This window comes from Phallusia mammillata, chromosome 1 (assembly GCF_965637545.1).
Source record: "Phallusia mammillata chromosome 1, kaPhaMamm4.hap1.1, whole genome shotgun sequence".
Lineage (NCBI taxonomy): Eukaryota > Metazoa > Chordata > Ascidiacea > Phlebobranchia > Ascidiidae > Phallusia > Phallusia mammillata.
In genome coordinates this window covers 8,556,448-8,579,202 of record NC_137252.1, presented here as the reverse complement: position 1 = coordinate 8,579,202, position 22,755 = coordinate 8,556,448, and the positions used below count along the sequence as shown (strand labels likewise).

The following is a 22,755-nucleotide window of genomic DNA, read 5'->3' as shown; positions in this document are numbered from 1 at the left end:
AGATTTGAGTTAAATTAGAAGGGGGCAAGGGTAATATCCTGGGACTCACAAAAAAGTGGACTAAAGATAAAAAAAAAAGCTTGTTTATATATAATTTTTGGGGGCCTTTTGCAAATTCAAGTGTATTGTAATTTGCAGCTGTTATGCATATCAGATTACAAAAACTTTAAATGTAGATATACCTGGACAGTAGTAGCCTTGTTGGCATGGAAGACCTTCGTCAGTATTTGCTTCTCCATCGCAGTAGTTGCCAGCCGGACACGGAACACAGAACGTGTCGTTGGTTGCCGTTGTTTGATTGTTGAAAGTTCCGGCTGGACAAGGGTGTTGCGCTTTGTCACTTGTTCCGGGAAGGCAGTAATAGCCTGGTGAGAAAAATTCTCAATTAAAATCAAAAATCAATTAAACCGTTGCTGTGTGATGAAATGACTTATTTTAACACACATGCCAGGAAACGGCTATGTTAATAAATACATGAAGCATATAGTCAATGGGACATCTTAACATTTTCCTTTGTAACCCAGCATTAAATTTGTATATTCATGCCCTGCTAATATACGAAATCAGTGTTCGAAAGGGCATCCAAGAACAAAAATGTGCGTTAGATGGTGGAAAATCGAGTACTTCCGGGGCCTGTATAGCTTAATACACCACTGACGACGTAAGGGACCTTGGAAAGTTACAAAACTAGTGTGGAATTGGGAAAGTTTGTGACGTCACAATGCACCGAGCGTGCTGCTCGACAATGCTCGGTGTTCGGCCAAACAGAACATTTGCAGTTTTGGCCCATCCCTGATTAACACAGGCTAGATTATGTGTCGAAAAGATTTTGTTGTTGGTTCGAATCCCACTGAAGGCTACTTGATTCAATTCTTTGCCGCACGAAAAAACTTCAATTACCACGTATAAATGCGTTGTTAGCATATTTTTATCAAAATCTACTGCCTTGACATATGACTGGAATTTGACAATACGTATAGAATAAGTAAAATTAAAAAATTGAAACATTTAAAAAATTACCTTCAGGGCATGGGTAGTCGATGTAAAAGGTAGTACCAGATGGACAATAGTAACCGGTTACACACAGCTTACAAACACTCTGGCCTTCAAGGTCGTTGTAAAATCCAGGATCGCAGTCCTGAAGAACAGAAGCACATGTAGCGTTGACAATAGAACAAGACCAATACAACGCATCTTTAAGCTATTCTTAGGTCAAGTCAGGCATAATTGTATTTACATTGTCACTTTATCCAATCTCCATAGTTAAACGGTTTCGTATAACACAACAAGAACACCGAAAAAAAAACATTGATTTTCGAGTCAAGTGACCGTTATACACAGAAGAAATTTCACAAACCTGCGGAACCGTGCTTCCAGCTTCACAGAAAGTGCCGTTCGGGCAAATGCTCCCAACGCTACCGTACACAGCACCGGGTATGGTGTCGCAGGAGGAACCAGTTTGAACCGGCTTGGGCACATTAACACCGGTTGTGCAGTAATAACCGGGCGAACACGAGTCAGTGGGTGATCTGAGGGCAGTACCGTTGCAAAATTGACCAGCCGAACAGGGCTGACATTCGCTAGCGTTCGCCAAACTCAAGCTGTTTGAGAACGACCCGGCAGGACAACCTGGCCAACTGACACCTGTTCGAAAAAACGTAAAATTATAGCAACCCTAGTGTTCTGATTAATACTGCCTTAAAATAGTGATTCCCAACCGGGAGGAATTTTCACCAAGGAAGGAATTTTAAAGTCGACCTGTATAGGACGTCAAAACGTCGGAAAAAAATAGCAATTGCCAGAAAAGCTCTATAAACTTGATATTATGCCCGCAGCAATCGCTTATATATATATGAGGAATTTTTTAATTTAAGGGTAGGATATACTTTAATTTTTACGTGTGGTTTATAAATATACCCTCAAGTTCTGGGAAGATAACCTGCGAGGTTAATAAAAGATCCAATTTTAAATAATCTTCGTGTAGTTTAGCATCTACCTTGAAGTAATTAGGGAGCAATGAAAATGTTCTGAATTTTCAAGGAACGAATTCGTCGAAAAAGGCCTTAAATCTTGGTGCTGCAAAAACGTGAAAAACGTACCAGTGCCCTCCGGACAGTAATAACCCGCCGGACAAGGCTTTGTGAGTGACGTCAAATCGTCAGCGATGACGTCAGCAGGGTCGCAATAGAACCGAGCGGGGCAAGGGTCGCACGACGGCTGTCTTGGACTTGGGGCGTACGAGCCTTCTGCGCATGCGCTGTAGTTTGCAGAACCCTCAGGACATTGGTAACCGATTGGACAGCTGACTTGAGTAGACTGGGTCGTTCCCTCAGGACAATAATACCCTGGGGCGAAGATGTACAAAGTTAGGGAGCTTCTGTTGAAATGTTATGTTATTTGGTATTTGTGACTGTTTCGTAATTGTCGAAAAATTGGTAGCCTACTTAGAAAGATTGAGCAGAATCCATACAGTAAACTTATTTTATTGCCTTGTGTAAAAAGAATCATAAGCAGATTAATAAAAAATGCAGAACATTCGTACAATAGTTGACATATAAACACATTTAAAGTTAACACCACGTCAACTACAATTGTACACCAACTGCAATTGAACAGACTGAGTGCTTAACAAAGTATTGCTCTTCCAGCAGTTTTATTGTAAATAATCGACGTTTCGACGTCCTATACAAGACGCCTTCATCAGGATAATGACATAGCTTGCAAAACAAAATTCTTTCAAAGCGACAAAATGCAAAGCACACACAAAAAAAAACAGCGACAAGAAGAGACTGAGTGCTTGTCACTTAGACAAAATCAGTTATGCACCAACCTCAGTCAAGCATAAACAAAAGAACAACTTTTAAATTCAGCTGGAAATAAATTTGAAGTTAACTTGTACTTCTCATTTGTCAGCAAAGACCAAGTTTCTTTACTTGCTAGAGATTAAATCTTATTGTTGTTCGACCTGAAACAATATTAACTCTTGCACGTACCTGCGTCACAGGGAGCTGTAAAGTTGGTTTGACCTTTTTGGTCGCAGTAGTAACCTGCCTTGCATAGTGTGCAGTCGTTCGGGGATTTCTGTCCAGGTACATTTGAGTAAGAGGCTTCTGGACACAGCGTCCATGTAGCAGAGTTTGCTGGACAGTAACTTCCTGCAGGGCAATTGATCTAACGAAATAGACAAATGGCTATTACGATTTGCTAAATGGAAAACGTTCAGATCTAAAAATTAGGTGTCAGAAGATTTTTTTAGGCCTCTTACAATGCCCACAGGTGTTAACACTTAGTATTGATCAAAAATAAGCTTTGATTTTTCTTCAACGTGGTTCTAAATTAGCCTCTACTTATCTTTTTGAAGTTCGATTTGTTGCTAGTCGAAAATGGGGAAAGATTGAAAGTGATTTCCCCCCTTGGTCGCAGTTGTTGTTTTATTAAAGTACATTGTGTGAGTAAAAAAACAACACTAAAAACACACATTAAAATCCTAAACTTTTAAACCAACTTTAAACTCTATTACCCATCCAAGGCATCTGAATATTTCTAAACTTCGCAATTTTTACATACGGATCAACTTGGGCATCAAGAACCCCAATAATTTGCATACCTGTCTTGGGTCTGTGGATCCCAAGGGGCAATAAAATCCGGCTTCACATTCCCCACTTACAGCAGCTTGTGCTGTGTCGTTGCAGTAATACCCGGCTGTGCAGTTACTACATTGATCCTCGCTTTCTAAGCCCGGTGTATTACTGGAAATATTAACTGATTGTTAACGTTCGAAATACAGACTATTCAAAAGGTCGCAGAGAATGCAAACTGTACTTTTGCCGGTCTTTTAAAATGACCATAGTTATGTCGGATTTAAAATGACATGTTTTAATTTACAGTGTACCACAAAAAAATACCACAAAAATTTAAGAAACGCCGCTTTAACCATTAGGGTAAACCACAATGTTGTTCGACAAAGTAGTTGCCGTTTTATAATATTCAGTGTATGTAAAATATTTTTTGCAAACCTGAAAGTGCCAGGAGGACATCCTGTCGGGTTGTCAGTTCCTTCCGGGCAGTAAAACCTCGCCGGACAGACGTCAGCCTTGTCGGAGCCCTGAGATGGAGTTGTCGAATTGGCTCCCGACCTAAATAAGAATATGCCAGGGACCGTTAATGTAATGCCGAACACGCTGGTTACTTTGTACAAAGAGATTTTATTACTTGCGATTCAGGTAAATAAAAAAACAACTACCTTGTTTAGATCAAACTTGGCGTCGGAAAGTTTTGTGTGAACATTTGTATAAGTAATATCACAAAAAACTACAAAGATTACATCTTCTAATATAAATAAATGTTTACAGTATTGTCTATTATTTGTCAAATTTTCGAAAATGAAACACGGATTTTTTGCCGCAGATAAGTTGCCTCAATCTTAATAAATTTCCAGGTTAAAAGGTCGACCAAAACATATTGTAGGTTCTTTTACATACTTGCAAAAGAAACCAGCGCTGCAAAGCCGTTTTGGTGCATCCAAGCCCGGTTCGTCACACGCATATTTGCCAGTACATGGAGTGCATTTCAGTTCCGTATCCAAACCAGTCAAATTGTTGAACGTCCCTGTTGTAAAACAAACAAGTTTCCATTCATTGTAACTGAGCTGTATCTTTTACTAGGTCTAAGCTTCCAAACATTCCAAAGAAAATCAGATAGAATAGGATAGTATAGGTTCGAAAAAACGTCGTTTTGCTGTAGGATACAGTTTGCATCCCAAGTTTGAGAACGTTTGTCTTAAAGCTGAAATCAGTTACATTAGGATAAGGAACAAATACACTTCGCTTATGCAAGCATCTTCAGTGTCTAAAATGGCAGCACAAAGGGGATTAAAATTGGACAAGGCATGTCAAACTATCTCAAACACGACCACTATTACTATGTAGGATATATACAGTTTGTGGTTAAAAATAATGTTTTAATTCTACTCTCAAATTAACATTGTTCAATGATTCAAATTTGCTCTGTAAAAACGTTTTTTAAAGATACACAAAAGTACACACCAGCGGGACAAGGAAACTCATGGTCGTGTTTCGTTCCATTCGGACAGTAGAAGCCTTCAAGGCAGACGTAGAGGGCAGGATTCACTACTGGGGCGTTTGTGGCGTTACACACGAAACCGACAGGACAGATCTTACACGTCGGTTGCCCCTGTAAGTCCTGATACAAGCCAGATTCACACGGGTGCTGCTCAATCGATTGAAACGGACAAAAGTGGCCGACGTCACATATCACTGACTGATTGCTTATGTCACCGCCTGGACAGTAGTAGCCTTCGTCGCAAATTCCAACAGGCCCGGAAAGTCCATCTTCCGGACAGTACCAACCCGCTGTACAGTTCATACAGTCGGTTCTGTCATCGCTCCCTGGGTTGTTGACAAAAGTGCCCTTGGGACAGCGCTGTTCGGTCGGGGTCCCACCCGGACAGTAGTGACCAGGTAGGCAGGGGCGACCAGTGCTATCACTGCCGTCGGGTTTGTCGGTGGTCGCGTTCGCGAAACATATATAACCTGGCGCACATTCGGCGAATGGAGTTGAGAGGTTAGAGTTGGGGCAGTAGAAACCTGTGGTGCAGGGAACCGGGGCCGCAGAACCTGCAATGCACAAAACATTAAATTACGACTTCGATGTCAGAAAAAAGCCACCAAAAAGATATGTGTGGTGCCCCAATACGTGTTAAAGCGTATCGTAAATTATTATGTGTAACTTAAATGAACTGTATTTATCATCGGTGGTTAAAACTTTCTTACAGGCACATCTGTGTTATGATAATTACTAAAATGTGGTAAGATAATAATGCCAATTTTTAAAAGATAAAAGACACCAAAGAGCATTAAATCCAATACATTGTGGAACTATATTGAAAGACACAAACTTGTTTTGCAAAATCAACAGGAGTTAGGAAACTCTGCGTTTGGCGTTTTTTCCAAAACAAGAAATTTGGTTTTATTCAGTTCGCTTAACAAATATGTTCAGTTTTAATTTCGTGAAACACAAAAATCTTAAAATTTTACATGTTCTTCTAATATGGCTAACATTCAGTTCAACCAATTCCAAGTTGCACGATTCCGATTTGTGTTGTAAAAGTTTCAAAAATGTCGAAGTCCAATGCCCTAGGAGTCTAGCTCAACACAAAATACTACCTTCAGGACAGAAGAATCCAGCTGGGCAAATGCTGCCCTCTGTTGAATCAACCGGCGTTTTAGTGGTGCTCCTTCCAATGCAGTAGTGTCCGGCTGAACAGTTGCCTTCGGAGGCGTTCAAACCGCTGCTACCACAATACTCGCCGGCCGGACAGGCCAGACAATCGTCAGGCGATACTCTGTTCTCATAACTGTTGAAGGTACCCATGGGACAAGGATAGGCGTACGAATCGTTCGTGCCCTGTGCGTTAAAAGGAAAAAAGGTTAACTATTGCAAAATGTACCACAAGTTTGAATTAGTTTTGAGGTTAAAATCTATTGGATTTCTTATCATAGACAAATATATATCAAATTGTTTTTTTATTTCGATCCAGAAAACAACAACAAATCATAAGATTGAAATGTTATAGGACTGCTTCATTCATTATGTAGCTGTTCAAACCTATTCTGAGCTCTAAGACAAATAGTTTACATTTTAATCCAGCAAACTTATAAGATTTTTAGGTCCCTTACTGAAAAATGAAAAAACCCACTGACCTGTGGGCAGTAATGTCCAGTCGGGCAGTTATTCATAGCATAGCCGGTTGAGCGCAGTGGACAGAAGTAGCCTTCCATGCAAGGTGTGCAGACCTCGGCACCTTCGTAATCAGCATAAGTGCCAGCTTCACATTCAACAGGTTTTTCGCTGCCTCGCGGACAATAGAAGCCCAGCGGACAGATTCCCCCTGTCCCAGTGTTGTTGCCTCCACAGCATGAACAAGAATCCGTGGTAGTTTCAGTTGAGAGATAACTTGATGTTCCGTTGCCCGGGCGAGCGTGGTCAACCCCCCTGGTGCAGTAGTAACCTGTGCGCAGACGAAAACGGTTGTTGTTGTTGTTGTTGTTGTTTTCTGTGTGATTTGGTCTAGGTCCCAGTTTCGAGGCGTTAAAAAAGGTTTTTTGATAAGTTGCAGACAGTGCACACTGTTTCGACCTATAAGGTCTGCTACAATATGGGTCATTTGACTTGTATCTTTTCGACATGTACCTGCGTCACAGAGATCAGTGACGTTGGTTTGAGCGATTCCCTTGCAGAAATATCTTGCTTCGCATGGCGTGCATTCGTTGGCTGATGAGAGACCGAGAACATTACTGTATGTACCAGACGGGCAAGGCTGCCACCACGACGAGTTGGAACCTGACAATGAAAATATCTTGATGATTTACCTAAGGAAATAAAAAACTTTGGAGCAGTGAAGGAGCAAGATGCATAATTCCACCAAATACGATTGAAATACTAGTAAATAGATTCTGAACTTGTGGTAAATTGTGATGGAAGAAAATCCCAAACTTGTGGTAAATTGTGATGGAAGAAATGACCATAACTATACAGACGTAGTTACAAGTGTCTGCCTTGTTATTACTCTGTTATGCAAGATATGACCACAAAAACGTTGAAAATATTGGCAAAAATACTAATTAGGTCAAACTAACCTGTTCCTTCAGGACAGTAATATCCCTCTGGGCAAGGCAGAATATTAAGAGTAGCATTCCAAACTTCAACTGGTAGACAGTATGAGCCGGCAGGACAGGGTTTGCACTCAGATTCGCCTGTTGCATAAATCATAAGTGGGTCTGAGTTTATCGACTTACGTTAAAATGTTCTTTCTAAACTGCAGCCTAGTTTAATGGCGCAATGAAAAAAACATGAATAAAGTTATCGTTATTTTACCTTTGTTGAAAAAGTTGACAATAATTCTTGACTTTTTGTTTTTAAAATACTGTGTATACAACAATTTGACAAACGACAAATTAACCATTATCAGAAAAATGGCTGTCACTGGAACCTAGACTAGAAAATTGTGAAGGCGCAGTTGCTTAACATTAAAATGTAGTAGCTGTTTAAAGTTTGTGAAACAAAAACATACATATGACCACTAATTTAGCCCTTAAAAAGAAAAAAATCAAAAAGGGTTGCGCGACACCGAAGTGCAACTCAATCGTAGCAACATACCGGTTTTGTTTGTGTATGTTCCTGGCTCGCACTGTTGGGCGGTTGCACTACCAGTAGGACACACCAGTCCCCTTTCACATATATTGTCGTAGGTGTTGTTCTGACCAGGAAGGCAATAGTATCCGGCGAGACACTCCTGTGTGACGCTCGTTTGTGCTGACTCGTTGCAGTAAAATCCCTCTGAAAAAGAAACAAACATACAGAAAATATATGTAACAATGGAATAGTATAGTAAAAAGAATAATAGCACAAAGAATATCAGGGTAAAACAACACAACACGACAGAATATCTAGTTATCTTTAGCATGCTAATGCTGGCTGTAACTAGAGCTTATAAAAAGAAATTTCAGAAGGTTACTTCAGCATTTTGCTATTCAAGGTTTTAAAGGACGCCATTAACGGGCTTTAAAGCAGTAAAATGATACAATCGTAGCAAAAACATCTCAATTGACACATACCAATACCATCTGTACGATTGTTAATAAGTTTAAACCCTATCAGTTGCACACAGCCTGTTCGGGAGTACGTTTTCAGTGCCCAAGATATTAATGTTTAATTTACACTGCGTTTTATCCTTAAAAACCAGAGTTTTAAAAGCTTTTTCACCCCAAGTATGAAATACTCAAAACATTGGGCGCCTAATTGTTGTCAGTATAGAAAATACTGTTTAAAAAAATTAGAATCATATAATAACCGCACACCGCACCACCTTTTATAAAAGCAGGGCGCTACGCATAAAAAACACTACTATAAAAAACAATATTTTAGCTTTTTTTAGTTCATGCAGACATCTGCTGAATTGAATCTTTATTTAGTTACATACGTGTGCATGGGAAGCAGCTTGACTCGTTGTGCAATTCGAATTTGTCACTCCACGTTCCAGGTGGACATGGTTGTTGAGGAACGTCACCGGGACAGTAGTATCCTTGCGGACACTGGTTCTGCGTCTGATTGCTGGATCCCTCCGGACAGTAATACCCTGTATATAGAGGCATTGGAAGTCATTAATTTCACAGCCTTTTGCCTGACCACAGGTATAGCAAGCTGTATGTCTCGACTAGCTTTCGGTTACGCCTAAGCAATGTTTAACATGGTGTTGTGGTTTAGAACAGCGATTATTAGGGTATGCGGTCCAGGATGCGTTTTGTAGGTTTGCAGGGACCCCTAGGAGCTTGAAGTATTTCTGCAATCGTATTTGATGTCCGTTAGTGCTAGTGAATAAATTTAAACCAAAATATAATTTTAGATGGACGGTCTTCATTGCTGAACAATTATTTTTATTCAATCTTAATTAATAAACAACCACAATTGTTAATCCTGATGTTTTTTGTCTCGTCTGTGATGTCATAAACTGCCTTCGGATAATTGCCATACGTACTTTTGCAAAACTAGCCAAAATTCTGCATTACCTTGTGGGAGGTGAGAAAAACGGCTGTATTTCGTCAAACCCAAATATCGCATCGTTTCACCATTCTTTAAGCATCTTAATTACCTGTCTGACAAGCTGTACCATCGACTTCGCGCCCATAATCAGGGCAGAAAGTTCCGATCGAACACGGGACACACCACGATTCGTTGGTGGCGCCAAAGAGCGAGTTAAATGTTCCAGGAGGGCAGGGCTCTGGGTTGGTTGTTCCTCTCTGGCAGAAATGACCTAAAAGACGAAAATCAAGAATTACAAATTAACCTGTGTAAAAATATTAGAAGCACATGGTCCAGTAAGCGATTTAGCTATACTTATCACCATGCGACAAGTTTCTAGTATCTTTATCAAGACAAGTTATATTTTATGAAACATTAGTTGTTGCCGTTATACAGGGGTGCACAACCTTCATGTTGTTGATGGTCGCATCACAGGTCCTTATATGTCCAAGTGTCTCCATGTTTTTTTATTATAAATCACAGTTGTAAAAAAACAAATCATAGTACGCCAGACCCATCAAAAGCGTTATACCGATTTAGCACAACAGTAAATAAATAGGGTTTATCTTACAATATACCATTTACCCTGATAAAGACGCCCCGAATGGTATACGTCGAAACGATCAAAACGACAGTTTAAAAATTATGCCTAGCAACTAGGGATGCGCCGAGCCGAGCCAGAACCCGAGTACTCGGTACCGAGCATCGCTATTTTTGATGCTCGGTGCTCGGCCGAGCAGTTGCACAAACTGACCCGAGCATTATATTTGCATATTCATGCCCTGCTAACATAGGTAACTAGTGTTCGAAAGGGTGTCTATGAACAAAAACAAATGATTTTTCAAATGTATTAGATTGTGGAAAAACGTGTATTTCTGAGGCCTGTAACAGCTTAATACACCGCTGGTGACGTAAGAGGCCTTGTAGAGCTAAAAGGTAGAAAGGGGATTGTTTGTGACGTCATAATGCACCGAGCGTGCTCGGCCGAGCACCGAGCATTAACGTGAGATGCTCGGTGCTCGACCAAACAGAACATTTGCAATTTTGGCACATCCCTACTAGCAACAACACTATATAATTCCATTTAATAGTTTATACAATTCTCGGCTGTCACAACATATATTTAAATGTACATGTTCAAAGCCGCATACATTTCCACCATGCGGTTACAGGTTGTGCACCCCTGTCCTATTAGACGGTATAACGGAGCGGTTGAACAATTTTTCAGCCTACCTTTGGTGCAGGCGCCCACTCTATCGCCATCATCAACTGGTGTTGAACTGTTGGCTCCAGATTTGCAGAAAAATCCTGGATCGCACTCATTTAATGGTCTTGGCATACCTGTCTGGTCGCAGTACCTATTCAACACACCACAGAAGTCATTATTTGTGTAAAAAATGTTCCAAATTAGAAAAATATACATGTAAAAAACATCGTGTGTGGTGGTCAGTAACTGTATATCCCAAAACACAAATCCTAAGACCTTCAGACACATATATTTGTTGTATCTTTATTCCTATGAGTTTTAAAACCATAAACAGACAATTACTGCTTACAAGATCTCCGCCAATCTGTTTTTATGGGAATTTGTATGGTTTTTTCACTTTTTAAAGATAATCAGGTCATTACCAGTTAAATTTGGAGCAACTCTTACACCATGCAAATCAAGCAATTGAAATATTAAGGATATACTTACATTCCACCGGTGCAAGGCAGGCAATTGGCTAACGAAGTGCCATGTGTGCCGTTGTTGAAAGTGCCGAGTGGACAGAGATGTTCGTCGGAAAACTTGGTCCCTTTCGGACAGAACCGGCCTGGCTGACAGGCTGAATCGTTGTACAGCACAACTGGTGCGATTGTGTTGTCACAGAAGTAACCCGCCTCGCACTATGACGTAATACAAGTTGGGATTACAGAAAGCAGCTTAATGAACCACCTTTTTTAAGTGAACAGCAACTTGAGGTCGTGGATAAGCTCAGTACAAGTGAAAATCATTGCAAAACGACTAGCCTACATCAAAACTGAACTATTTTATAAATACTGAAAGTTCCCTAAATATTTGTCAATAGCTGCAGTAATAATCTTTGACAATAATGTGTTCTATGGACGTGGTTGATCTTTATATTTGCAAATTTATCTATCTCACCTCTTTGCACGATCCCTGGCCAAGCTCGTTTTGATAAGTTCCAGAATCGCACCGAGTCTCGCTAGAAGCATTGGCTGGACAGAGGTGGCCTTTGGAGCATTGAATCCAATCGGCTCTCGTAGCATTTGCATCACAGTAATAGCCCTCCTGGCAACCACCTGAACCACAACATTTTGCAATTATTACATACTTACTTTTTCATGCACGATTGTTTTGGGAAAAGAGGCAAAAAAAATTAAACACGTTTTTTTGAACGCCTTTTCCACATGTTTTAATTTTTTATTGCATACGCTGTTATGACAAATTTGTAAACGCCTTTTGCGAAAGGTATTTCACAAACTTGAGAACGATTTTCAGCGAAGTATTTTGCAAACAATATTTTACAAAATAACTTTTTTTTCATTATACTGTTGTATAAAAAAAGCACAAAATATCAAGTAAATCAAGCTGTTTACCTGTCTCAATAAAATTTCCTACTCCTGCGCAATATTTTCCAGCAGTGCATCCGAGACAGTCACCCACATCAGTTCCTCCTCTGGTTGGAAGGAATGTACCAGCTGGACAATCCCTTGGTGTTCCGGTCTGCTCTGGACAATATTGTCCGGCCGGACATTTGTCGCCTAGTAAACATTGAAACATTTATTTTAGGTCAGATAAAAAACTCAAATTTTGCAAAATTTGTTGTTATTTTTTGGCCCGCCATTTTAACATCCAGTCTATGTTTATTTGAACAAGAATCATGTAATTAAAACTCGACCTATTAGTTCGCCAATAAAAGGTATATATTAACCCAATGGAATTTCTGTACTTTAAATACTAATTATTTCAACCCAGATAAGAACCACTCTACACAAAAGGCCTTAAAATTTTCGATGGACAAGAAAAAACAAAAACTCCCATTTTGCCGAACAAAAAATTTTTTTTTTACTTTATCAGCTAGCAGTATAAAACAACAAACTATACCATTCGCTCAGGAAATATATGTTGACTTCAACAGGTTAGCAACCTAGTAGAACCCAATGGGCTATCTATGCAAGATACTATAAATACAGTTTGCATTGTACCTTGTACTCCATCTTCAGGGTTGGCAATAATTGCTCCCAGTGTACAATACCATCCTGCTTGACACGGACCACTCACAGTCTGAAGACCTTGAGTGCCGCAAAAGAACCTGAATAACAGAAAATTTGGTAACCAATCGAAGCACACCTACACCATTGTGTCGTCACATATACGTCAGAGCCCAAGCGATACCACTGAAAAGTTATACGTCTTGTTGTACGCTATTTACAAAGCTACAAGCACAATATGTTTATGTGTATACATGTCACAGATTAACTAATGTCAGAGCCCTGGTACGTTTATTTTCTGTTATATCACGCACCCGCTAGTGCAGTTTGTTGGGTATTCTGAACCTTCCTCACAGAAGTTGCCGACAGGACAAATGTTGCTTGTACCGCTAACCGTTCCACTGGGGCAGTAATATCTTGCCGGGCAAGGGTTAGTTGGAAAGCTCAGGCCCTTGGTTTCGCAGTACCATCCACCTGTGGAAATTTATAGTTTAGCAAAATCAACTAAACTAGTGACATTTGACCTACTTACAGAACGATTAATCAGGCAATATATTACGCTCGTTTTTACGTGGTCGGGTTTATCATGGCGTTAAAGAAAGAAAACCTTGGGTTGAATATCATAACTTTACCAGCTTAAAATCAGCCACAGTGCAGTGAAAAAAGGTGGTTTAAAGACAAATTTGAAGATCAAACGAACCAAAATTTGAAGGCTTTGTTCTTGTACAGTTGTCCACGTTTATTAGCAACACTTGATAATACATTGTTTTTAACAGTGAAACTAAATGCCAACTAACTTGTCAAGTATACATTATCACTAATCACCTTTCCACAGGTTTTGACCCCCTTTATAAAACAATATTTTTTAGTTGTAATTTTGACCAACCAACTATAGAATGAGACATACAACACAAGAAAATGTTCAAGCTTTTACCTGTGCAGCTTATGCAGTCAGACTTTTGTGTTTTTCCTGTTCGGTTGTTGAAAGTTCCTTCGTCGCATTGATATTCGAATCTGTCTTTGGTGCCAGCTGGACAGTAGTGACCAGCTGGACATGGGAAATCGGTGTAGTTGCCCGTCCCACCCTCGCAGTAGTAACCTTAAAAATGCCAGGTTTTAATTTAGGCATTTTCCCCGTACGTTTTTTAATATTTGGTAAGTTTGTTTTTTAACCGCAAGCTGAATTTGTTGAAAAACAAAGCACAAAATATTTTGAAGTTAACTAAGGTTTGGAGTAAAATAAAGAACAGCTTGAAATTTAGGTAGTTTAAGGCAAATAAGCAAAGACTATTACTGAAAAAAGCTGGATTGGAAAATGATCAATTCTGAGCAAAAGCGACCATGTTGTCGTTTCAAGGCAACAACACGGTATTGAAACTATCTTTGTTTAGAACTGTATTCCTAAAACGGTTTCGTCCCGATAGAACCTTTACACCAATAACCTGCAAAATGCCAATACCACCAACATACACTAACAGAACAGCCTAAAATCAAGCTAAATCATAATGCCGATATGAATTGCACTGATTATACCATAGGTCGAAACAGCGTACACTGGCTGCACCAAAAACCAAGTAAATTTAACACCATACCTTCAACACAGACATCACATGAAGGTTTCCCCACGACATCGGCATAGAAGCCAGGCAAGCAAGGTGCCTCGAAGGTTGAGTTCTCAGGACAGTAATGACCAATCGAACACCTACCACCATCGCCCGTCTGTCTGCTATTGTAACACCAGGGGTCGCTCGTCACATTGTTGCCGTCTGGTTCTGGCCGGTCGACCCCAGAAACACAGTAGAATCCAGCACTGCAACTCGCTATGACATAAATATTTGCGAGTTAATGTGAGTGCTTTAACTCTATATTGTAAAGTTAATGCGAGTTAACTTTAATATCGTAATTAATTATGTTCAGTGCATCAGGGAGTTATTTTTTATTATGTTCGAACTCGATTTTTGGATTATCTTACGCTGGCCGAGTAATCATGTAAGGAACGAAACTCGAGTGACTCGAATTAAATACTCGATTGATAATTTGATTTTAAGTGATATAATAGTATTATTCCAAAAAAAAAAGGATTCGAGTTAGACACAATGCCCAAAATACTTGACTCAAATCAACTGCTTACAACTACCGATGTAGTTCATTTTAGTGGTAAACCAGACTTAGGAATTTACCTAAATTCAGGTACTTAAATAAAGTTATGAAACCAACTATCTGAGTCAATGCTTAAGTCGGGTAAATTAGAATCTAGATGAAATTACGCAACTAGTGTCATACACCAGTAAACAATCGGTTAAACAACCCGACTTGACTGGTGACAGAGAATGAAAGGTTATTCATAACAATCTGGACCAGTATCAGTGTTACAACATCTACATTGCGCCAATAAAGTATGTACCTGTTGGCGATGTCCGGCCCTCGCCCTGGCAATATTTTCCACCTGGACACGACTGGCACTGGGACACATTAGCCAGGCCAGTCTGGTCACTAAATGTCCCTCTTGGGCAGAGCATAGCGTCCGGTCCGCTTCCTTCCGGGCAATATTTTCCCATTCCACAAACTTCTTTCCCAACTCCAGTTGTGCAGACAAAACCTTCCGGACATGGCGGACAAACTGCAGCGTAGTCGTGTTCAGACTAAATACAAAATAGAAAATTGAGTCCTATACCACTGAAAAATGTTACTGTTTTTCGGCTTCAACTTTTTTTACAATCATATAAGTGTATTTGAGCGTCCCGGTTGTTAGAGCGCGAGTCCCGGAAAGACCCCTGTCGTGGGTTCGAATCCCACCATAGGCTAAATTTCGCGTTAATAAAGTTTGATACACAATCAACTGTTCTTTTCCGGTACAAAGGCTGCGTTTTTATTCGAATTCAACTAAGGATTTGTCGCCTTAGTTGTGTGATACGACCTAAATGGCGTTTTCTCTAAATCATACATTAATTTCACAAGATTATTTTATTCAAACAAAAAACTTCGAAAAAATCATTTTTGCATTACCTAAATATCTGACATACTTTTAAAAAAATGCTGAAACATATTAAAAAAAAGACTGAATCTCTTAACTTTAAACCAACTTACATAGGTGCCGTCTAGACAGGGCAGTTGGCTATCCGTGTACCCTGGACAATAGTTTCCAGCTCTGCAGTACGTTGTGTTGGAAGTTGGAGCTGTGGAACCAGGCAGACAGTAATAACCGGGTGTACAGTTGCCACGTGGTTCAGTGAGACCAGCATCGTCGCAGTATGAGCCACCAGTACATATTAGACATTGCGAAGAGTTTGTGCGGCGGCTGGCGTTGGAGTAGGTTCCTGGTTTGGGTAAAAATGTATAGAGGATAATACTATTTAGGTAAACGTTTCAAATGCGGATCTTTTTGTTGGGATGTTGGAAATTAGGTTCACAATCCACTATTTGTCAAAAACCCATCATTTCATGTCGAAACAAGAATACTTGCTAATGTAACAAATGTCAATTATGTTTGTTGTTACTTTACACACAAATCAATCGTTAACACAAAATTAATTCTTCTATATTACTTTTTTTCCGAATGTAACCCCCATATTAGTAAAATTAAAAACAGTTTACAACCAAGAGATTCAAAAAAAATAACTAGCATGGAAATTCGAAAAAGAGAATGAGGCAATATTGAAATAAATTTTCACCTTCAGGACATTTTTTTGGACTTGGGGAGCCAGCTTCGCAGTAACTTCCAGGTGGACATTCATTCTCGTTGGGTTGGGTTGCGTTGAATTCGCAATAGTAACCTTCCATACATGGCGCGGTTGGTGCAGTCGAGTTCAACTCACCACAATACATTCCTGCTCAGAAAAAAAACGGGATGCAATATTTTGTTTTTGTGTACTTAAGGACTTGAGACGTTAAATCCCAAAAGCAGTTGCGGACCCCAGACGTAGAAGTTACTTTACGTTCGTACCGTAAGCACGTTTTGTTAGACCCAAATAGGAATGACCAAGTATTGCTCATCCAGCAGTTTTATTGTAAACAATCGACGTTTCGACGTCCTATACAAGATATCCAAATAGGAATGTTCCGTTAACTTTCAAAGTGAAAATGCTTCTTTTAGCAACTCACTTTCTTTAGCACTTCTATGATTAATACTAGAACGTGATCACATTAACAACTGTTGATGACGTCACAAATTGATGACGTCAATCAACTGAAGCAAAATTATACAATTAACTTTATATTTTAAATGCACGTGCAGCAGCATAGTACTGCTTGTGTAATATGCGACAAAACGTACCGTCCGTGCATCCCTGGCATTGGTCAATACTAGTTAGTTCCAAGCTGTTTGAATAAGTTCCCCGCGGACAAGGTTCAGGGTTGGCAGTTCCTTCAGGGCAATAGAAGCCTCTCGGACACGAATTGGCGTTTTCGCCGTCGCTGGGAGCAGTGCTTGTTGCCCGTGTCTTGCAGAAATACCTGGTAAAACGGAATTCCTTAAAATATTTTTTACTATAGTTAAGACGGACATAAATTTATAACTGGGATCAGTTATAAAGCGTCATGTCTGTCGTACTTTGATTTATAATGTTTTCTATTGTTTAAAGTCCATAAAGCAGTAAGTGCGTTTTTATTGATTTGCGTAATTTTCGGCACAATTGATGAGAATCCTGCTGGATATTAGCAAAATATTTTCCTTTTTTTACAGTTTAAAGCAACATGTTTACCTTTTAAACATCAAACTATATGGCTGACAATACGGCCTTTCTCTAGCTGCACTAAATAAGACCTTATAGATCGAAACAGTGGACACTCGCTGCAGGTTATCATTTTTTTCTAAATTTAAGTCTTTCGTGATCATAAAGCCTATATTTTGATCGATGCAAGTTTGGATTTCACAAGCATAAGTTACACAGCAAAGGTATTGAAATCTTCCACTTACCCAGCAAGACACAATTCAGTGGGATACACAACAGCTTGACTGGTACAGGCATATTTGGGCAGACAATCAATGCAATCACTTTCCGACTTGGCACCTGTTACGTTGTTGAACGTTCCAGCCTTACAAGGGTTTTCATGAGCGGACGACGTGTTTTCAGGGCAGAAGTATCCTAAAAAATTCGTGACTTTTTAAACCGGGTTGCACGAAGACAAAGTGTTCGTTGTTTTCCACACACAAATTCGGTCCTTTGAAATAGTTAATTATTATTGTATTACGTATTTACAACACAGTGTTTCTGTATAATGTCAATGTGTCAGCGTTTCCCAAAGTTTGTTTCCAAAAATCTGTTTTTAAACGTTTTTGTTCTAAATCAGTGTTTCTCAGATTGTTTGTTTTTCTGAACGCTGCCTAACAATTTCAAAACGCCTATGAAGTTGGTTATGTTGGACGAACACAGAATTTCTCTTGTCATGTATATATTTCAGACCGTTAAGATTTATTCCAGCGTTCCCCAATCGTCCATTTATTCCACCTGGCGCTCCAGAACCAGAGTACTCGGTACCGAGCATCGCTATTTTTGGTGCTAGGTGCTGGGCCGCGCAGTGGCACAAACTGACCAGAGCATTAAATTTGCGTATTTATGTTTACGAAACTATTGTTTGAAAGGGTATCGTAAGAATAACGCGTATTTCTGTTTGTACAGATTAACACAGCTGGTGACGTAAGGGACCTTGGAAATCTACAAAACTAGCGTTGAATTAAGAATGTTTGTGACGTCACAATGCACCGAGCATTAAGGTAAGATGCTTGGTGCTCGACCAACCAGAACCTTTGGAGTTTTGGCACATCCCCACTGTAGGGTAAACGCACTTTTTGCACAAACTAAAAATACCTTTATCACACTCAGTATCGTTGTAACTGATGACAGGCCCCGATGACGCGTCACAGTAAAACCCGGGTGGGCAACCTTTGCATGAACTTTGACCTTCAAGGTCTTGGTAAGATCCGCTGCCGCACGGAGTAAAAGTTTTGCTGCCTCCCACACAGAAATGACCTAAAAAGATTATTGTTTGTGAAAAGTAAGTGCAATATATCGCAGACCAATAGATATTTTAAGCATTGTGAATTTTTAACGATGAAAGTAGGACTATTTCCAGTAAGGTTTACAATACACATAATGCAAAAGCATAAAAATAAAACTTCTTAAGTTAGCTTTCGTTGAAGTACAGATAATTCACAAAGCATCTAAAGGCCTCTTCTGAATTTTGCACCTAGTTTTGGGGTTTACGTTTGTATGCAAAATACTGACTAATGTTCACCAAGTTTTTTTGCTATTTAAATTAGTACGATTACTTTGACTTTAGAAACACCAGCTACCAATTAAAGAACGTTTTAACCCCAAACTTACCTTGTGGACACTCGTAACCAGATGGGTCAGGTCTGTCTCTTTGTGCCACTGGACAATAATAGCCCGGGTCACAGTCATCTGTGGGTCCAGAGAGTCCAGTGCCGTTGCAGTATTTTCCGGCATCACACAGCGAGCAGTTGCCTTCGCTCTCACTGCCCTCGGAACTCACATAAGTACCAGAGGGGCATCGTTCTCCTAGCTGTGATCCTTCAGGGCAGTAAAAACCCGGCTGACAAGGTCCACCTGTGACGGAAGGTGGAATATAGGTAAACAAATAAGCGCAAATAATAAAGCCGGTTGGTATGTTTACAAGGGCTATTTTTTGCCTAGAGACACCAAGACTATTGAAAATGTTATAGAGAATCAATCAGGTCTCCTAAGTATTTTCTGTATGGTAAGCCTGCGACGGGATTCGAACCCACTCTGGATCCTTTTGGGATCGAGCCCCTTAGGGCGCTTGATATGGTATAACGCCTTCAGTTGGCCTGCCGACTGGCGTGCTATGCTTTTTTGAGAGAGATGATCCCAGTTATAAGTGTGCTTTCATATTTGGAAACTGAAATGAAATAGTGAAAGAAAAAAAAATACAGATCAACGTTTTTTGTGATTTTCAAAAAACAAAGCGAGGTCATTTTTCATGGAAATATATCAGTTTAATTTGCCGTTTTGCTACCCTCTTATCCAAACACATGACCTCAGCCAACCCCACAAGACTTAACCAAACCTCTACGTTACAGTATAACGCCAACTAAGACAAAAACACTTCATAACGCACCTGTACTATCCGAGCCAGTCGGTTCACATGTTGTGGCCCCACCAGCACAGTAAAATCCAATACTACAATTTTTATTCGGCTCTCCGAGTCTGTCCTGGTCACAGCAAGTCCCAGGTGAGCACTGTTGGGGGGCGGACGCTCCCGCTGGACAGAACTGACCCTTCACGCACTGACCACCGTATGACGCGCCACTAGCGGGTCGCTTAGCCGGGGAACCACCGCTGCAGTAGTAGCCAGGGTCGCACAAGTCAGTTGGAGATGGAAGACCAGCTGTTTCACAGTACCAACCTAAATAATTTGAATAGTTGTGAATAATGAGTCGCAATTATGAGAGATTTGTAAAAAAAATGTAAAATCTAAAACGGGCTGGTTCTAAGTTTAATTATAATGCGTATGTTTTTTAAATCAACTCTAAAGCAAACTAATATCACAAGTTGGAAAATATATAATTCCAGGTTAAAATCAGTTCAGTAAAAATCAGACAATCTTATAAAATAGAAAGGGCTAACAGTTGAAAACAAACTAAAGTTCGATAAATCAAGGCAAACAAACAGACCAAAGTAGTGAAATCGTTTAGCAAATTCTCGCCCCCATGTTAAAAGTTAAAACGTTTAAACTTTAAAGTATTATTTTAGACAAACCCCCTTGACGAGGCATTTTATCTTCTACAAAACAAACCTGTGTTTTTTTGCATGTAAGATGTAACTCAAACTTACCCAGCGGACAATCCAAGCAGTTCGCGTCCGTTTTCGCACCAGTGATGTTATTATACTTTCCTTTGGGACAGAGTTTAATCGTCAAATCGCTGGTATTATCGGGACAGTAACCGCCTTCTGGGCATTCAGTTGGTCGTACGGCACCTTCCTCGCAGTAGAAGCCCGCTGGACACGGGTCACATAATGCCTTGCGGGACACATTGGCAAAGCTGCCTGCTTCACAGGGCTGTTCGACGGACGATCCCTGAGGGCAAAAGTTACCGGGAGTGCATTCGCCACCCCAGCCGTTGGAGCCGTCTGGATTGGACACCTCTGAACCACCGTTGCAAAAATGCCCCTCGTCGCAAGGCCCTTGTACGCCAGGCAATGCAGGTTGGTCACAGTAAAAACCAGGGTCACAGTCAACGCAAGCTGTCTGATATTGAATAGGAACATCCGGTCCGTAAGTTCCTTTGGGGCAAGTTTTTTTGTTGCCATCGGCGCAGTAATAACCTCTCGGGCAACGTCCACATTCGTAAGACCTTGGTGTGGCGGTTGCGTTCAAAGGATCTACTGGATCGTTGCAGCTCCCTGTTACGGGGGTCGGCGTGGTGGCTGCTCCCTCGGAATAATAGGTTGCGGAAATATTGCCTGAGATAAAACAGAATTTGTGTGAGATCAGATAAGATAAAATGTGGATGACATCTGTGAAGCAAACAATTCCAACTTTACACTTTGAACTGTGCCTAAAAAATAGCAGATAACTAAACATTTTTTAAGATTTAAAACATTTTGTCCGCACTGGCGTCTTCCATGGCACCGTGATGCTTTTACCAATTGAAGGACGGTAAAGCTATTAACATAAAAACAGGAAAACAATTAAACGTTAGTAACTAAGTTTTGAAGTTAGTTCTGTTGGTATTTTTATACCCCAGCCCAAACAGCCTTTACACGTCGGCATTTTCACACGATTTTGCTTCTAAATTTTCACCAATGCCCTTTGCGCCATCAGTAATTGGAACAATTTTGTGATTTAAAATCTTACGTTAGTAGAATTTCCTAGTACAGTACAACACTTTTTGCCAAACGCTCCGGAAAGCCACAAACCAAGTTATTTTTCCATCACTACATACAAGCAGTGGTGGGAATCAGCCAGTTCGCACTGGTTCGCACCGGTTCTAGAGAACAGTCCCACGAAATTTTGAGAGATCGGCGAACCGGTTAGCATTACTGGTTACTGCCACGTTTTGTAACAGAACCGGCTGAAAACTATGACTTTTGTAATAGAACCGGCTGACAAAAATTTTTTAATCCCTCCACTACATACAAGTACATATAATTTATTTGTACCGTTTGGTTCCTTCTGACCAGCAAGGCAGTACATCCCTGGGTCACAAGTCGTGCACTCGATAGGACTGCTAAGTCCTGTCCGGTTAGAGTAGGTCCCAGCTGGACACGCTTTTTCGACGTCTTCCAAAGTCCGATCTTCAATTGCACCTGTGCCACTGCTTCCTGTGCAGTAATGACCTTCACTGCAAAGTTTCGGCTCCTCTCCGCTCCGACAGAAGTACCCCGCCCTACAGTTTATGCACTGAAAAAGATTAAAGATGGTTATGCTGTTCTTTTGGGTTGGGCTTGGTATTTGAAAAAATGTTGCCATTTGCAACGATCGAAACCGATTATAGCGGGGATCGACAAAAATCTTTGAAAGTGTTCATAAAGTGTAAAAAATCGCACAAAATGTTGTACGTTGACAACCATTTTCCCCCTGCTTTCTGCAATATTATTTTGCATTGTACAAAAAATCCAATGTTTTTAATCTTGTTGAAACACTACATCAAATAGAAATCATTTAAAAAAGGGAATAAAAAAGAGAAGTAAATGCACTATTATCAATAAACTTTACAAAATAGTTACAAATTTGCATAGATTTAAGACGTTGTTTTAAGTGAAATACAATGTGCCAATGAACAGAAAAAATAATAATTTACCAAAATCTCGCACCACAAGGCGTTTTTTTCGCTCAAATATTTTTTTTTACATATAAAAGAAGCCATAAAAAGTCGTTTCTTTGAAAAAACGAGAACCAAGATCACTTAGGACTGAACAAAGAAATAATAAGCCATAAATCGACAGGTCTTTTTGC

The 22,755-nt window shown here is 40.1% G+C and overlaps 1 protein-coding gene across 1 annotated transcript in view; it reads right to left on the bottom strand.

Annotated features, from left to right (window-relative positions):
- LOC145224857 (uncharacterized) overlaps nucleotides 1-22,755 on the bottom strand; it is an 81,724-nt gene that overhangs the window by 33,974 nt on the left and 24,995 nt on the right. The window contains exons 36-69 of the mRNA XM_080091494.1: nucleotides 21,960-22,200; nucleotides 20,631-21,260; nucleotides 19,915-20,202; nucleotides 19,140-19,382; nucleotides 18,624-18,785; nucleotides 17,732-17,900; nucleotides 17,090-17,268; nucleotides 16,488-16,643; nucleotides 15,904-16,133; nucleotides 15,221-15,458; nucleotides 14,409-14,636; nucleotides 13,751-13,915; nucleotides 13,131-13,290; nucleotides 12,811-12,917; nucleotides 12,202-12,366; nucleotides 11,747-11,904; nucleotides 11,297-11,487; nucleotides 10,834-10,958; nucleotides 9,671-9,832; nucleotides 9,002-9,157; nucleotides 8,179-8,358; nucleotides 7,659-7,775; nucleotides 7,213-7,362; nucleotides 6,723-7,030; nucleotides 6,186-6,426; nucleotides 5,046-5,636; nucleotides 4,482-4,608; nucleotides 4,017-4,136; nucleotides 3,608-3,749; nucleotides 2,994-3,171; nucleotides 2,100-2,345; nucleotides 1,358-1,644; nucleotides 1,021-1,138; nucleotides 183-365 (exon numbers count right to left, since the gene is read on the bottom strand). Coding sequence (XP_079947620.1) covers nucleotides 183-365; nucleotides 1,021-1,138; nucleotides 1,358-1,644; nucleotides 2,100-2,345; nucleotides 2,994-3,171; nucleotides 3,608-3,749; nucleotides 4,017-4,136; nucleotides 4,482-4,608; nucleotides 5,046-5,636; nucleotides 6,186-6,426; nucleotides 6,723-7,030; nucleotides 7,213-7,362; nucleotides 7,659-7,775; nucleotides 8,179-8,358; nucleotides 9,002-9,157; nucleotides 9,671-9,832; nucleotides 10,834-10,958; nucleotides 11,297-11,487; nucleotides 11,747-11,904; nucleotides 12,202-12,366; nucleotides 12,811-12,917; nucleotides 13,131-13,290; nucleotides 13,751-13,915; nucleotides 14,409-14,636; nucleotides 15,221-15,458; nucleotides 15,904-16,133; nucleotides 16,488-16,643; nucleotides 17,090-17,268; nucleotides 17,732-17,900; nucleotides 18,624-18,785; nucleotides 19,140-19,382; nucleotides 19,915-20,202; nucleotides 20,631-21,260; nucleotides 21,960-22,200 — 7,141 coding nt within the window. The remainder of the gene's footprint in view (nucleotides 1-182; nucleotides 366-1,020; nucleotides 1,139-1,357; nucleotides 1,645-2,099; nucleotides 2,346-2,993; nucleotides 3,172-3,607; nucleotides 3,750-4,016; nucleotides 4,137-4,481; nucleotides 4,609-5,045; nucleotides 5,637-6,185; nucleotides 6,427-6,722; nucleotides 7,031-7,212; nucleotides 7,363-7,658; nucleotides 7,776-8,178; nucleotides 8,359-9,001; nucleotides 9,158-9,670; nucleotides 9,833-10,833; nucleotides 10,959-11,296; nucleotides 11,488-11,746; nucleotides 11,905-12,201; nucleotides 12,367-12,810; nucleotides 12,918-13,130; nucleotides 13,291-13,750; nucleotides 13,916-14,408; nucleotides 14,637-15,220; nucleotides 15,459-15,903; nucleotides 16,134-16,487; nucleotides 16,644-17,089; nucleotides 17,269-17,731; nucleotides 17,901-18,623; nucleotides 18,786-19,139; nucleotides 19,383-19,914; nucleotides 20,203-20,630; nucleotides 21,261-21,959; nucleotides 22,201-22,755) is intronic.